At 35.3% G+C, this 14,902-nt stretch overlaps 1 protein-coding gene across 16 annotated transcripts in view; it reads left to right on the top strand.

Annotated features, from left to right (window-relative positions):
• The window catches only part of DLG2 (discs large MAGUK scaffold protein 2), a 2,332,374-nt gene that overhangs the window by 1,514,062 nt on the left and 803,410 nt on the right, over window positions 1-14,902 (top strand). For 4 of the 16 annotated variants that reach the window (XM_037840913.1, XM_037840910.1, XM_037840908.1 and 1 more), the window contains exon 1: window positions 9,609-9,713. The exons of the other annotated variants lie outside the window; for them this stretch is intronic. In XM_037840913.1, the coding sequence (XP_037696841.1) occupies window positions 9,609-9,713 (105 nt within the window). Of the gene's footprint in view, window positions 1-9,608; window positions 9,714-14,902 lie in introns of those variants that run through there. 16 annotated transcript variants of the gene reach the window in all.

The following is a 14,902-nucleotide window of genomic DNA, read 5'->3' as shown; positions in this document are numbered from 1 at the left end:
ATTTTGTCCCCGTAGGGGAAATTTGGCAAGGTCTGGAGACTTTTTTGGTTGTTGCAGCTGGGCAGGGGACAAGGTGCAGGGATGTTATGGCATCTAGTGAGTAGAAGACAAGAATTGTTGAAAAGCCTCCTACAATGCACAATGGAGCTGAGATATGAGGATGAGGGGGAGAGAATTCTGGAGAACAGGTTGGAAAAAATTTGCGGCAGAAGAAAATGCATTTGCATAGAAATTGGCAAGAGAGTGGGCTCTGTCATATCCTAAGGCATAGAAGCAGACCTCTGAGGCTGCGGCACAGAAAGCAGGGAGATGGCACAAGATGAAGTTGATTACAGGCTGGGCCAGATTACGCAGGTCCCAGAGAGGCATAATACAGTGGGTATGGGGAATTCCTGAAGTGAGGAATCAAGTAACTCCCGGGTTTCTGGCTTAAGCAACTAAGCAGAAAGATGAGGAAAATGAAGAAGCTGATCTGGGGGAGAGGAAGGAGAATCAGAGTTCAGATATTGAAGATGTTAAGTCTGAGATGTCTGTAAAATACCTGAGTGGAGATGGCCAGCTGGCAGCTGGATGTCTGATTCAGGAGAGAAACCTGGGCCAGGAATATAAATGAGAGTCTTTGCCATACTCAGATAAAGCTATTGGAATAGGGCAAGGGTAAATGTCAAAGGAAAGAGAACTCCTAATTGTGAAAGTTCTTTGTCAATTAAAATATGCAAATGTAAGGAATTCCTGTTGTTATCAGCATCAAGTATAGTACTTTTCATATTCATTCATTTCTTTAACAGACTTCTGCTGTTCCGTTAGGTGTCATGCAGTGTGCTAGGGACTGGGGGATAAACAGATGGGTAAGCTTGATGCCTGCTGTCAAAAGGAGTCTAGAAAGCAAGTGGGAAAAGGTACATATTAATTTAATTTCTTAACACTGTCCAGTAAATGAGTTCATGAAGAAGCTTTCTTTATGTCAGAAGAGTCCAGGGGAGAAGGGCTGAGGGCTGCTGAAAGGGGAGATGATGAAGACGGAATTCACTTGCCTCGCAGTTGTCTTGGGGTTAACCCTGGCTTTAATCCTGGCTTGAGGTTTAACATGCTGTGATCTAATGTTTGGTAGAACAATGTTCAAAAAAGACCTGGTGTTCTGACTGCTTTAGTCAGCTTTGCTGGGGTCACTGGCTTTCTCTCCCTTTTAGTACTGGTCTTATAACTCCGAAGACTCAGCAAAGCATCTACATATCATTCTATCCAATGACTTGCATTTCTTAAGCATGTTTGAGTGAGACTGAGTGACTGACTGACTGAATAAATAGCACTATTCTGTATTGCATGACTTTGGATGTATCACAGGTCACATCATGCCCCATGGAAAACTATACACTGAAGGTTCATTTGCTCTTTTACCCTAGTACAGAGTCATGTGAGTCTAGCCCCATAAAGAAAGAAGTGTTATTTTGTCTCTCTTAGGAGAAAATGAGTCAGGTGTCATTTTTGTTGGTAATAAGAGCAATGGCCAATTTCATGATAGATCTTTGTAAATACAGAATATCCTGGGAAACATACTAAGTCTTTGAATTCCTAATTAGCTTTTAGCTATCTTAGGCCCCTTTAACAACATTGATATCAAGCAAACACTGAAAGAGTCTATAATATTCCTGGCACTGGGCTGATGCCGGCTGTACATTGGCTCCTGCTCTATGAGCTTATAGTTTAGTAAATAAATATAAATAAAAAATGAAAAATTAGAAAAATATATTCCAAATGTGGATGAGAACTATGAAGGAAGGAAGCAGGGTTCAAAAGAGAACACTAAGAGGATACACTCTTAGACAGGGATGTAGTGGTAGTCAGGAAAAGAAAATTTACAGTTACCTAAATATTTACTGATCATCTGGTCAAATGCATGTTGGACTTAGAGCTAAAAGCCTGAATGTAATCCTTGTTCTATTATTTAACCCTTATTTATTAAATAAATTATTAAATTAAAAATAAATTAAAAAGTAAATGCCAATATAGTTCTTACTATGTGCCAGGCTCTGCTCTAAAGTTTTACAATATTAATTCATTTAATCCTCAAAAATTCTATGATAAGTACCATAATTATTTCCATTTTACAGATAAGAAACTGAAGCAAAGAGAACCTAAGGAACTTGCCCGAGGTTTACACAGCTAGGAAGTAGGGAAGCAAGCTGCATTAGTCTGATGACTGTATCTCTCTATCTGTAAATTTGGAATAATTCCTTCGTGAGGGTGAGGGAGATTCTGCATTGGAAAGTACTTATTTAGCATCAAGATGCTTTATATTTTATTGATACAATTTTAATACCAAGTATAATTACAGTTCTGTGTGCTCTGGGTTTTAAATACTCTGGGGAAACCAGAAATGTTAGGGTGAGAACCTTGTTCTCAGAGAGTTGATTATTTTATTGGAATTTACCAGTGTATAAGTCATAGTCCATAATTCAAAATTCCATGGGAAACCTTTGCTAAATTTAGGGCCTACCTGTAAATGCTTGGTTGAGAGGCAGATAGGTTTGTTGAGGGTTAAAGTATATCCATAGATCACTGAATTATAGCTCTGAAAGACACCTGAGAGATGGTTGAGTCTAACCTCTTCATTTTATAGATGATTAATTGAAGCTTGTCAAAGCAAAACGGCTGAACCAAAAGCTTACATCTAATTAGGACAAGAATAAAAACTAAGAATAAGGCCCTTAGATATTGGAATCTTGGCCCTTTTCCCTGGTTGAACTTATCCATGACTTTTGCTTCTCTTCCCACCAGAAAGTCAGCACTTTCTAGTATTCTACCACCTGTCTCCACCAGAGACATGGATAGAACTATAAGATTATAACATTAAATGATGACAGAGCTTGTCACTTAGGATAAAACACACATGTGTGAGACTTTCTGCTTCTTTAAAAAAGCTTCAATGAAATGTAATTTTCAATAAACCACATATTTAAGATGTATAATTTGATAAGTTTCAATATATGAAATCATTGCCACATTCAAGATAAGGAACATAGTCATTGCCCCCAAAAGTCTACCTCTACCTCTTGGTAATCCTTCCATCCCACCCATCTCTGCCCCACTGCCCCATCCACAAACAACTACTATTCTCCTTTCTGTCACTATAGATGTTAGTAGTTTCTAGAATTTTACATAAATGTAAATACAATATATACTCGTTTTTTGTTTCATTTCTTTCACCCAGCATGATTATTTTGAGATTCCTCTGTGTTGTTGTGTGTATCAATAGTTCACTCCTTTTTATTGCTGAATAGTATTCCATTGTATGAGTATATCAAAATTTTTCCCGTTTGGGGCTATACAGGTGCTACGAATATTTGTACAGGTCTTTCAATGAACATAAACTTCCATTTCTCTTGGATATATCCCCAGGAGTGGAATTGTTAAATCATATGGTAGGCATATATTTGACTTTTTAAGAAACTGCTTAACAGTTTTCCAAAGCAGTTGTAATCATTTTACATTTGCACAAGCAGCGTATGAGAGATCCAATTCTTCCTCACCTTCACCGATACTTGGTATTGTCAGTCTCTTTACTGTTAGCAATTCTAGTAAGTGTGTGGTGGTATCTTGTGGTTTTAGTTTTCATTTCTCTAATAACTCATGATGTTGATCATTTTTACTTGCTTATTTGATACTTGCATATCTTCATTGGTGAAGTGCCAGGTCAAATCTTTTGCCCATTATTTTATTGGACTGTTTTCTTATTACTGAGTTTTAAGAATTCTTTATGTTTTGGAAACAAGATCTTTGTAAGATACATGATTTTCAAATATTTTTTTTTCATTCTATGGTTTGCCTTGTCATTCTCTTAATGGTGTTTTTCAAAGAAAAGGAATTTTAAATTTTGATGATATCCAGTTCATCAATTTGTTGTTTTATGGAGTGTGCTTTTGGTGTTATTTCTGTCAGAAGGTCACAAAGATTTTTCCTATGATTTGTTTATAGTTTTAAATTTTGAATTTAGTTCTATAATCCTTTTCTAGTTAATGTATGGTATGAAGTATGGATGAAGTGAATTTGTATATGGATATCCAGTTGTTCCAACATCATTTGTTAAAAAGATTATCCTTTCTCCATGGAATTGCTGCTGTACCTTTGATGAAAATCAGTTGACTGCATACGTGTGGTCTCTTTCTGAACTCTCTTCTGTCCATTGGTTTATTTATCTATTTATGCCTGTGCCTCACTGTTTTGATTACCTTAACTTTATATTAATTCTTGAAATCAGATATTTTTTTCATCCAGTTCTATTTTTAATTTTCAAAGTTGTTTAGGCTATTTTAGGTCCTTTATATTTTTATATGGAATATAGAATCAGCTTGTCAATTTCTCCAGAAAGCAAAAGAAAAAAGGCCTGCTGGGATTGTGACTGGGATTGCATTTATTGATCAATTTTCATCATATTGAAATCTTAAAAGTATTGAGTCTTCTTACCCAGGAACTTGGTATATCATTCCAATTATATGGCTTCTTTAACTTCTCTAAGAAATGTTTTATAGTTTTCAGTGTATAGTCTTTCCTTTGTGTTAGGTTTATCCTTAAGTATTTCATATTTTTATATTGCTGCAAATGGTATTGATTTTTAATATTGCAACCTCTGTTTGTTGCTAGTATATAGAAATGCAATTGGTTTTTGTATCTTTATCTTGTATCCTACACCCTTGCTAAATTCACTCACTAGTTCTGGTAGATTTTTTGTAGATTTCATCAGATTTTCTACATAGTTATGTTATCTGTAAATAAAGACATTTTTATTTCTTCCTTTCCAATATCTATTTCTGGGCATATTGGTGTTTTGTTTTCATGTAATATTTTTGTCTGGTTTTGTGTTACAGTAAGGCTGACCTCAAGGAGTGAATTGGGAAGTATTCCCTCCTCTTCAGTACACTGAAAGAGTTGGTGTAGAGTTATTATTTCTTCCTTAAAAGTTTGTTATAATTCACTAATGAAGCTGTCTGGGATTCACTTGGTGGGAAGGTCTTGTCTTGGTGGGAAGATTTTTAATTACAAATTCAATATATTTAATGGATATATGTTGTACTATTTATGTTAAGTTATTTTTTTCTTGAATGAGCTTTGGTACGAGTTCATTCATTTCAGCTAAGGTGTCAAATTTTTAGCAAGGCGGTTCATATGGTTGCCTTTTTATCCCTTTTATATTTGTAGAATCTGTAGTGATGTCATGGCTCTTATTCCTGATTTTGGTCATTTGTCTTTCTTTTTTTCTGATCAACCTTGCTAGTGGCTTATCAATTTTAAAGATATTCTCTAAGAACCAGCTTTTGGTTTCATTGATTTTTCTGTATTATTTTTTTCTTTTCTTATTTTTATTATTTCCTTTCATCTGCTTACTTTGAATTTAACTTACTCTTTTTTTCACTGTAGTTGCTTAATGTGGAAGCTGAGATCACTGAAAGAAACCTTTCTTCTTTTCAAATATAAAGATGTTCGGTCCGATATATTTCCCTTTAACTAGTACTTTGGGGGCATCCAACAAATTTTGATATGATATTTGAAAATGATATTTTCATTTATTTCCAAATACATTCTAATTTCAATTTGATTTATTCTTTGATCAATGGGCTATTTAAAAGTATATTATTTAATTTTCAAATATTTGGGGGAGTTTCAAGAGATAGTTCTGTTATTGACTTTTAATTTAATTTAATTGTGGCCAGAGAATACACTTCCTGTGATCTGAATCAATTTTTTTTATTTGATTTATGGCTCACAATATGTTCTGTCTTGATAAGTGTTCCATATACATCTAAAAAGAATGTGTGTGTTCTGTGTCATTGGGTGGAGAATTTTATAAAAGTCAGTTACCTCAAATTGATGGATAGTTTTGTTCAAGCCTTCTGTATCTTTACAAGTTTTCTTTCTACTTGTCCTATTAATTATTGAGAGAAGGGTATTGAAATCTTCAACTATAATTTTGGACTTTTCAATTTCTCCTTGATGACTTGGTCTCTCCAAACAGCCAACTCCGTCTCCTCAGTTCCGTGAATCCACTGGGTTCTGCCTAGATTTCCCCCTCCCTGCAATGAGGCCTGGACACTCTCAGGGCAATAAGAGGAGGCCATCATGTGCTATATATTTTTTGTTTCCTGTCTCTCACAGTTCAGTGCTGTTTGTTGTTTGCCCATTTCTTGAAATCTATTCTTTCATATGTTTTGTCTAGTTTTTTGTTTGTTTCAGGCAGGAGTATAAATCCAATCCCTGTTATCACAATCTTGACTGGAAGTGTCAATGCCAAGAAGTTATATTTAAACCAATCATGCGTAGAAAGCATTCAAATGGAGAGCTGTCTGTACATGGCAATACCACCATAAAAAAAATAACTATTTGACATTCTGAGGCCTGCAATCTATGTTAAAGCATGGCAATATGTTTAGATATGAAAGACATATGACTGGGTATCTGAGTGTTTAACAGAAAAATAGTGCTCATTACATATCAAGCATTGTGCCAAGGGCAGAAGCAAATGCATGTTTAGTTGTAACTGAAGACAAACAGAGGATTGAAGTTGTGTTGTATTTATCTTTGTATTCCCATTTTTCTAGCACAGTACTTGGAACAGAACTCAGTGGATACCAAATTTAACTAAATCAAATATTTGATCAGATAATAGACATCGTCTGAATTTTGAAGGTAACAGGTGTTTGAACTTATAAAATGATTGGGTATAAGTTTAAAACATGATGTATACTTAATAAAAATTATACATTTAATTCACTAAGTAATTAAATAATATGACCTAAATGATTTAGCCACCTAAAGCCTCTCCAAGTGTATCAGTGTGTCTATTTTAAAGAATTGGGAATAAATACATAGACTTTATCACTTCAGAAGGTTTAAGAAGAGTTTCTTTGTATTTATGTCCATTAATTATTTAAGCTTGGTTAAAACTAAGATTGGCTAGCCTCAGTAATAGTGTGTCACTGCCACTGAATTTTCATTCAAGAACAGCCTTGACTCCAGTGCATATCTGTATATTAAAGTGGCTAGACATTGGTTTTCAGATTTTTGCTAAGTGTCATGTTCCTCTCAAACCCACTTTGTGCCTTTGCTTCTCCTCTTCTTCTTTGGGAATGCCCCTACCTATTTTTGCATGTCTAAATTCTACCCAACTTCAAGTTCTAGCAAAGTGAAATCTTCCATAAGGCTGTCCCAGTTTCCCTCCACAGATGTAATTTCTTCTTTCTCATTGTATTTATGAATAGTTTACACTACATCTTTCACGGCACTTACTTTTTTAAACTTGTCTTTTTGTTATCTGTACTCATGTGTTATCCCTTTTATTATACTTGAAGCTCCGTCAAGGCAGAATCGACATCTGATATATTTGCTTGGTCATAGTACTATAAAAAAGTATATAAATACATGGGAAGTGCTTGATATATTTGTTGGATTGATGAATAAATTAATGAATGCATGATTAAAAGAGTGTTTTTTATAGAGAGCTTCTACATTTAAAGACTGTGAATTCTCTAGCCTTTTTTCAAAGAGTAAAGAAAAGAGGATCTTATAGGAGGTGCTGCTTAAATGAAAAAATGAAAGGATCTAATGAAAAAAGGGATAGAAGGAAGCCCAGGCATGACAGAAGACCCATAGGTTGGAATCTGAGATCATGGGAAAATGGTGAACGTTTGCTCAAGGTACTTAGAATGGTTAGGCCTGGATTTTGGAAGATACTGTGGTGAACTTTTTTTCTCTGTTATTTGTTAAGAAATACAGAACATTTACTCGTGAAGGGATATTTTCTGGAAGTTGTGGGCTGGCTGGTCGACAGTGCGTGAGGAAGAAGCATTTGGCTGGGGCAGATGGGAAAGTGTAAGGGCAGGAATGAAGGCAGAGGAGGGACTGTGGGTGTGAGCTGAACGGAAGAACACCATGAATGAGAGAAAAAGAGAAAGTTGGTTGAGTTATATTGAAAAAATAAACTCTCTAATGGCAGTAGCCTTATGGTATGTGCTCATGAAGTATTAAGGAAAACAATCTTCCTACAAATTAGCACAGGTAGGAATTCTAAAATATGAATTTTGATGTCCAATTCCTTCAATTCAAAATTGAAAAGTAGTTGAGATAAGAGCAAATTCTTTGCTAGTTTGGGCCTTTGGGACTTCTATACCACAAGGTCATCAGCATGAATTAGCAGATTTCTACCACTGCCAGAGTACAAATGCAGAAAAACTAGGTAATCCAAATCATGCAGTTCTCCCCCAAATAAATAGCAAACCCCGCCATTCATGTTATTAAACTGTTTCCTACAATTTGTACCTTGTTTTATACACCCTTGGAATTCCTTGGTCAATTAAGTGCACAATTTTTTATTATGCTATGTCTCTCAGTTTGCCCCTTACCTCTTGAGAATGCTTGAATAAATATCCCCATTGTTGGTTGTGAAACTAGCCCTTGAAATAAGGATTATTTGGGAACTTCTGAGTGCTCAGCCCCTTCTTTCAAGACATTTCACCCTCAACCTCAGCAGTGCCACGGACACTGGAGGGACTTGTGAAGCCTCACCTTGCTTTCTGGGCTCCTGTCTTAAGTGAAGGAATGCTCAGAATCTGTCCCTGAAGTCTGTTGTTCGTATTTTATTGCCTATACTAGCTTTACTGTCTTTAAAGTATGCAAGCATAATTCCTTGGAATTAACATGTTCCAAATCTGTACAATACACCCTCAACTCCCAAGAATATTTAAAGGCATGATCTCCTTGTATTATCTATAGAAATTGTTTCTAGAACAAGAAATAAATGTGACTTTTCTCCAAATATAAAGGAAGACAAAGGTCTAATTTATATTAAGTTTTAAGATAAACAACTGACTGTTGACTGTATTTTATGCTCACTAACCCTCTGGCTAGATTTCATAGATAATCCAAAATAAACAAAGCTTTTAGTTTAATAAAGGCTATGATACTCAGTAAGTAAAGAATAGGTCTAAATTATAGGTCTAGGTCCTAACTAAAATGAGATGGAAATTTGGACATGTTAAACAACACTGTAATTATGCATGTATGTAGTTGTATATCTCACACAGCATACAAGTATAGACACCTCCCTATGTATATAAATATATACATACAGGTGTCTGTGTGTGTGTGTGTGTGTATGTGTATGCGTGTGTGTGTTTATGTAACCCATTCCCTTTAATTGTACTACTTTTCACAAGCTACTCAAATTCTACCTCATGGACTGTCACCAAAATCTTTAGGTAGAAATATTTTTTGCTTCTCTCTTCCTCCTACTTCTCCCCCTACCACCACCACACACACACTTATGGTATGTGCAGTTTTGCCAGATCCATGTGAAGATGGGAACACTGATGGGATTGCTTTTCACAAGTGTGGGAACGAAAATCCTTCCCAATGAAAACATCTGTCTCTGTTCAAGTCATGCCCAGTTATCCCCCAAAAGAAATGTTCTGATTAACTTTTTTTTTAGTCTTAAGATAGCAGTTTGTATAGCAGATCTAATTAAGAAGTTTATGTAACAGATCTGCAGGGTTTTTTTTTTTTTTTCCTTCCTTCAACTGGGTTCTTTGAGCTCAGTTTGAGTGTTACCAGCTTTCGCTATGCAACGGCCAAGTGCTTCCCGGGCTGAGAATTATCAGCTTTTGTGGGATACTATTGCTTCCTTAAAACAATGTGAACAAGCTATGCAACACGCTTTCATTCCGGTAAGGAAATCTTTCTTTTATTTTTCTAGGGAATTTTGAAATTTCCCCCCCCTTTTTCCACTTTCATATCTATAGAGAAATGGTATGCCTTATATGTGTTTTAAAACATAGTATATTCTCTGTGGGTTTTGTTTGTGATAAATGTCTGTTTTTCCTCTGTATGAAATTTGAAATATTAATATGGCCAAAATTCTGATCAGTGAAAAAGAGTAAAAGGCAGTCTAAGCAAATTCATCCCATTTAAGATAGTGATTTCTAACAGCAACATGAACTAAAGAAAAGGCACAAGATTGATATACCTCATATTAATATTTAATTTCCTGGTTGGTTCTCCCGAAACTACTTAGAATGGATTGAGTGTCTTTTGAATCTGGGTTTGATATATAGAACAAGAAGCCAAAAGTTAAGTCTTAAATTTCCATTCTTTGCTTATCCAAGTCAAATCGACTGTAAAACCTGTCTTGAGAAGTGTTATTTTTCCTTTAGTAGACAAGTTGTTCATAGCTTATAGAAGCATATGACATATAAACTGAATTAGTGAGTCAGTGTCATTGTTTTTATGTTTAAGAAATAATGTTTATGCTTATACTTTATCCCACTAGAGAAACCAGGCCAGCTACTTTTAATGGGCTGAGATGAGACAAATAGGACTTAGAAGAAGAATATTAAAATCTTTGATTCTTTAATTATATCTATCTTGAGATATCGAGCTAATATATTAGGAATGAGAGAACATTCTTAAAAATTTATCCCTGCTAAAAATGATTTATAACCCCTCAAGAAAAATACTATTACTGATGCAGAAATCTAAGAGAGATTTTTGCCAATAAAGCATATTGCAATAAATCTTCTTTAAAACTCAAGTTATTTGGGTGACTCAAGTTAAATGCCATTATATATATATTTTTCCTGTGGCTTGGGAATCACATATTTTAAAAACTTGCCATATTTAAAGTCCTTCTTATTGAACCACTATTTTCTAGTTGGATCTCTGTAAGTTGATCTTGAAAGTTAAAGACATAAAACTTATGTAATTTTTGCAAGGAGTTCAAAAAACTAATGGTGAGAAGCTTTCTAAATCTTAAGTTACAATGATTCCGCTTTGAAGGGGAAGTTGCTGTATCTAGTTTGCTTCTTCTATCTTGATCAAACTCCTGTTGCTTCACTTTTTCAATGAGGGTATTCCTCCTTGTGAAGCTCAAGTCTCTCTCCTGTGAGGAGTCTTCTCTGACCATACAGAGTTATTTTCTCCCTTTTTGAGTCCTTGTAAATACCTCTGATTTATCACCTAACATTTTGTTGTGTTTTCTCATCCATCTCTCTAATTGTATTGTGACTTCTTAGAGTGAAGGAGACATGGAAAGTAAGTTATAGAAAGGAACTAAAATTTATTTGGCTTCTTATTTTCCTATCTTGAATCTTTGAATATAGAGATTTGTCTATCCCCAGGGCCTAGTACAGTGCCTGGTACAATGAAGAGTGCTTGGTGTGTGTGTGAGAGGAATGAATGAATCAAATAATAGCTCCAAATCCAGGATTTCCACACAATGTATGGAAGTTTTCATAAAAAGCTGTGTCTATACTGACCTTATAAAGTTTTCTATTTAGGTACATCTGGAGAAAACAACACACCTTGATTAAAACATTGAAGTAGGGTGGGGTGGGGTGGTGATATGTAAGTGCAGGGGATAGACCCTTATGACAAAAAGTAACCTTGGATTCAATTCCCAAAGTCTGCAGAGTACTCTTTTCTCCATTCTAGTGTCTTCTCCCAGTCTTCCATGACACACATAAACCTATAGACAAATCCAAATTTTCATTCAAGATTTGCTTCACTTTGACAGCTCTAAATCTTTTTCAGAAGATATGGGAATTTGCCAGTCTCCCAAACCTTCCCAAATTTCTTCTCAGTCTTGTAAAAATGTGTCATTTTGTCATCATAATTTTATGAGTTCTGCTTTTAGAAAACATACCCATTATTAAATATTTTATCATTTTTATTAATTCTGTTTAAATTGAGCCTAATTTATTTCTTTGTCAGCTTATATAATTTAGATCTCAGAAAAAGACTCTATTCCCAACTTTATTCACTTTTTAAAACCAGTGGTATAAATATTTCATAGACACATGTATATTTACATGTACATGTATGCATGACATTCTTGTACAATGGTACCCTTCATGGCTTAGGATCTCTTAGTAAGTCCTAAACTACTTATATCCTACCATGCTGTATTCTATTGTATTACGGAAAATGACAAACTATATTGGCTCAATTAATTGCCTTCTTTAAAATTAATCTGGTTCTCCTTTAAAATCAAATTTTTGAAAATGAATAAATGTGTAGGAATGATAGATGCACACTGATGTAGCTGGTCTGAGGCAAACTGACCTGAAAGGTTCACAAGCAGGGCTTGTTTTTTTTTTTTTTTTTTTTTCGCTTGGAGAGGGTAAATGTTCTTCTATGCAACCAGAGAATATGCCTTCTCCCTCACTGCTTCAACCCTGATTAACCCCCTGTAAGGAAAACAACAGTGGGGAGCCTAATGTCTCACAGTTTATAAACTGCTTTCACCAGCACTTTCTTATTTAATCATCACAATACCACCGTGAAATAGCCCCATTCTTGTTATCTTCATTTCGGAGGATCAGTGAGGCCAAATGCCTTGTTTAAGATCATATGGCCAGTAAGGCCAGGAGCGAAGCCAGGCCTCAGATCCTAATTCCACCTGCCTTTATCCTTCACACTCACTATGGTATTTTTTCTTCTATTTCTCTTCTGATATTTCTCTGCTTTGAATTATAAGCATTTGGAAGTTGCTCTTATTTCCACATGACACTGTAAACTCCTTGTGGGGCACAGCAATTTGCTGCTTCTCTTCCTACTCTCTGCAGTGCCAAGTACAGTGCCTTAAATATGATGTTTGCTAAATAAATCTATGTGGGCTGATTGCTGCTTAAGAAATGAGGACTTAGGCAGCAATTACATGATAATGAGGAAATGATCCTTCCTATCTCAAGTACATCCTTAAAATCTGTTTCTTCAGTTCCAGTGTCACTTCCCTAAACCCTCCCTCCGGTCTCTGGAAGTTGAGTTTGAACCATAGTCAAGCTTAGGTCAGCTCTAAATAGGATTTGTTCAATGGTGAGTTTCAGTTCTAGTTCACGGTGTTCCAAGTGTGTTTTGTCCTTTCTGGATTCTAAATATTACTCAACTCATCATCTTTAATCATATTGGATTCTTTTCTCTATTTCATCCCTTTACCCCTTGCTTTGCATTTCTATGCAGTAATACCCCAATTTTTAGTCTTTTTCCTTCTGAAGAATATGAACAAGGTTATTAATGGAATTTCTGTTAGTAAAGTAATAAAGATGACAATCTATAGAGATGTTCAACTTAAGGAGACAAAAACAATAACAACAACAACAACAACAGCAACAAAAAAAAACCTTACACCAGAAGTAACCTGGATAATTGCAACAGCCTGGGTCTGCACTAACATTTGCAGTTTTCTGGCAAACCTAAATGGAATTGTCACTTTTGCTTTTGAACAAAAGGCAAGAGCCTGCTGTCTTTTTTATCTTCCTCCCTTGTGCAGTTTGCATTTTCTTTGACTGCTGGTCTTGTGATTCTGTGCAGATGCATCTGGAGTCCACAAAAATTAGCGTCAGGTGCAGAATCCCTTCCCTGTATACCAGTATTTCTTATTGTAAAATGTTTGTGTTGACTCATCGAAGCAGGGTATTAGTGCAGATATATATTATTGTACACTAGAGTAAAGCCTACCCTCTACCACTCCCACCTTCCTCACCCATCCCGGAAATTGCAAAAATAGTATCCAAAACATTTTTGTTACAGAACAGAAAAATAGACAGTTGTTCAAAGTTAATAATAGCAATCCTCCTCCATGTAGCAAAACAAAATTAAAAACCTCACTTCAAACCCTGAAAACCTTTAATGAGCTAGTTCTAGATATTTTGTACTATTTTAAGCTGCATTTAGATATTTTTTATTTAACAGGAAGATCCCTAAGAACAATGGGAGTTTCTAATTTTTATCTCATGTTGAGGCCAAAAAAATATACTATGCTAATGACTTTTGCTATTTGCTACTGCTACTTCTGCTGCTGCTGAGACTACTTCTACCACCACCTGTTGTCCTTATATTTATCCATCTTGTTAAAAGTTTTCAAAGCAATATCTAGATTCTTTCTCATTGGAACTTTAAGAGTTAGGAAAGACAGGTTTTTAAATCCCTATTTTATTTACATGAAAATTGAGGTTCAGAGAGTTGAAGTGGCCAGGATCAGAAATGGTCAAGTAGTAGGTCATAATCTGGTAGGACTAGAATCTCAGTCTAGTGCTCTTTCTGCTCTGGTTTAGAATTTCAGCTCCTCAAAGGGCTTGGACCTGAATCCCTGCTCTACCTCTTGCCAACTTTACCAAATTCCTTAACTGCTCCAGGCCTCAGATTCATCCTCTGAAAAATTAGCTATTATGCTGTTTAAATAAGATAATGTGAGCTAAGCCCTTCACATAATGCCTCTTGAAGGAAAGTGCCCAGTAAAGTTTCCTATTGTTATTATTAATGTTGCTAATTTTTAATATTGCTCCAAATGTATCCCCTTACAAATTGCATATTGTTTCCATATGTGATCCCATTTGCTTCCTTAAAAAGCACATGCAGTTAACCAGGTAATGATTTATAATCTCTATTTACACATGAATAGTTTCCAAGAGGTTAAATTAATTGGCTAAGATCATCATAGAAGTAGAGAAAGGTCTTAAATCCCAGTTAGATGACCCAAATCCTAAATTCTTTTCATTACTATTTTTAAGATACTCAAAATTAGGTTAGTATTAAAATTAGGAATCATACAATCTTTTTTTTTTAATAGTCAAATGTAACCTTAGAAATAATTCAGGAGTTAAATGACCTGAACAAGTTCCACAGGGGCACAGCCAGCCCTGGAAGCCTCATCTGCTGACTCCAAGTGCAGGACTAGGAGGTTTTCATCCTATAATGTAAAAGCAATAAGGTGCACATGTTTTTGGTGAATTAGACAAGGAGGAGTCGTGAGATGTAAGGTTCAAACATTATACTCATAAGGAAGTTGTCACCTCAGTTCCAGTTGGTTGGGGAAATCCTTTATAAAATAAATGGAAGTTGAAATGTTTCTGAGATTATA

This window comes from Choloepus didactylus, chromosome 6, assembly GCF_015220235.1.
Source record: "Choloepus didactylus isolate mChoDid1 chromosome 6, mChoDid1.pri, whole genome shotgun sequence".
NCBI classification, from domain to species: Eukaryota; Metazoa; Chordata; class Mammalia; order Pilosa; family Megalonychidae; genus Choloepus; species Choloepus didactylus.
Note: the sequence above shows the minus strand (reverse complement) of the source record. Positions and strands in the feature narration are given on the sequence as shown.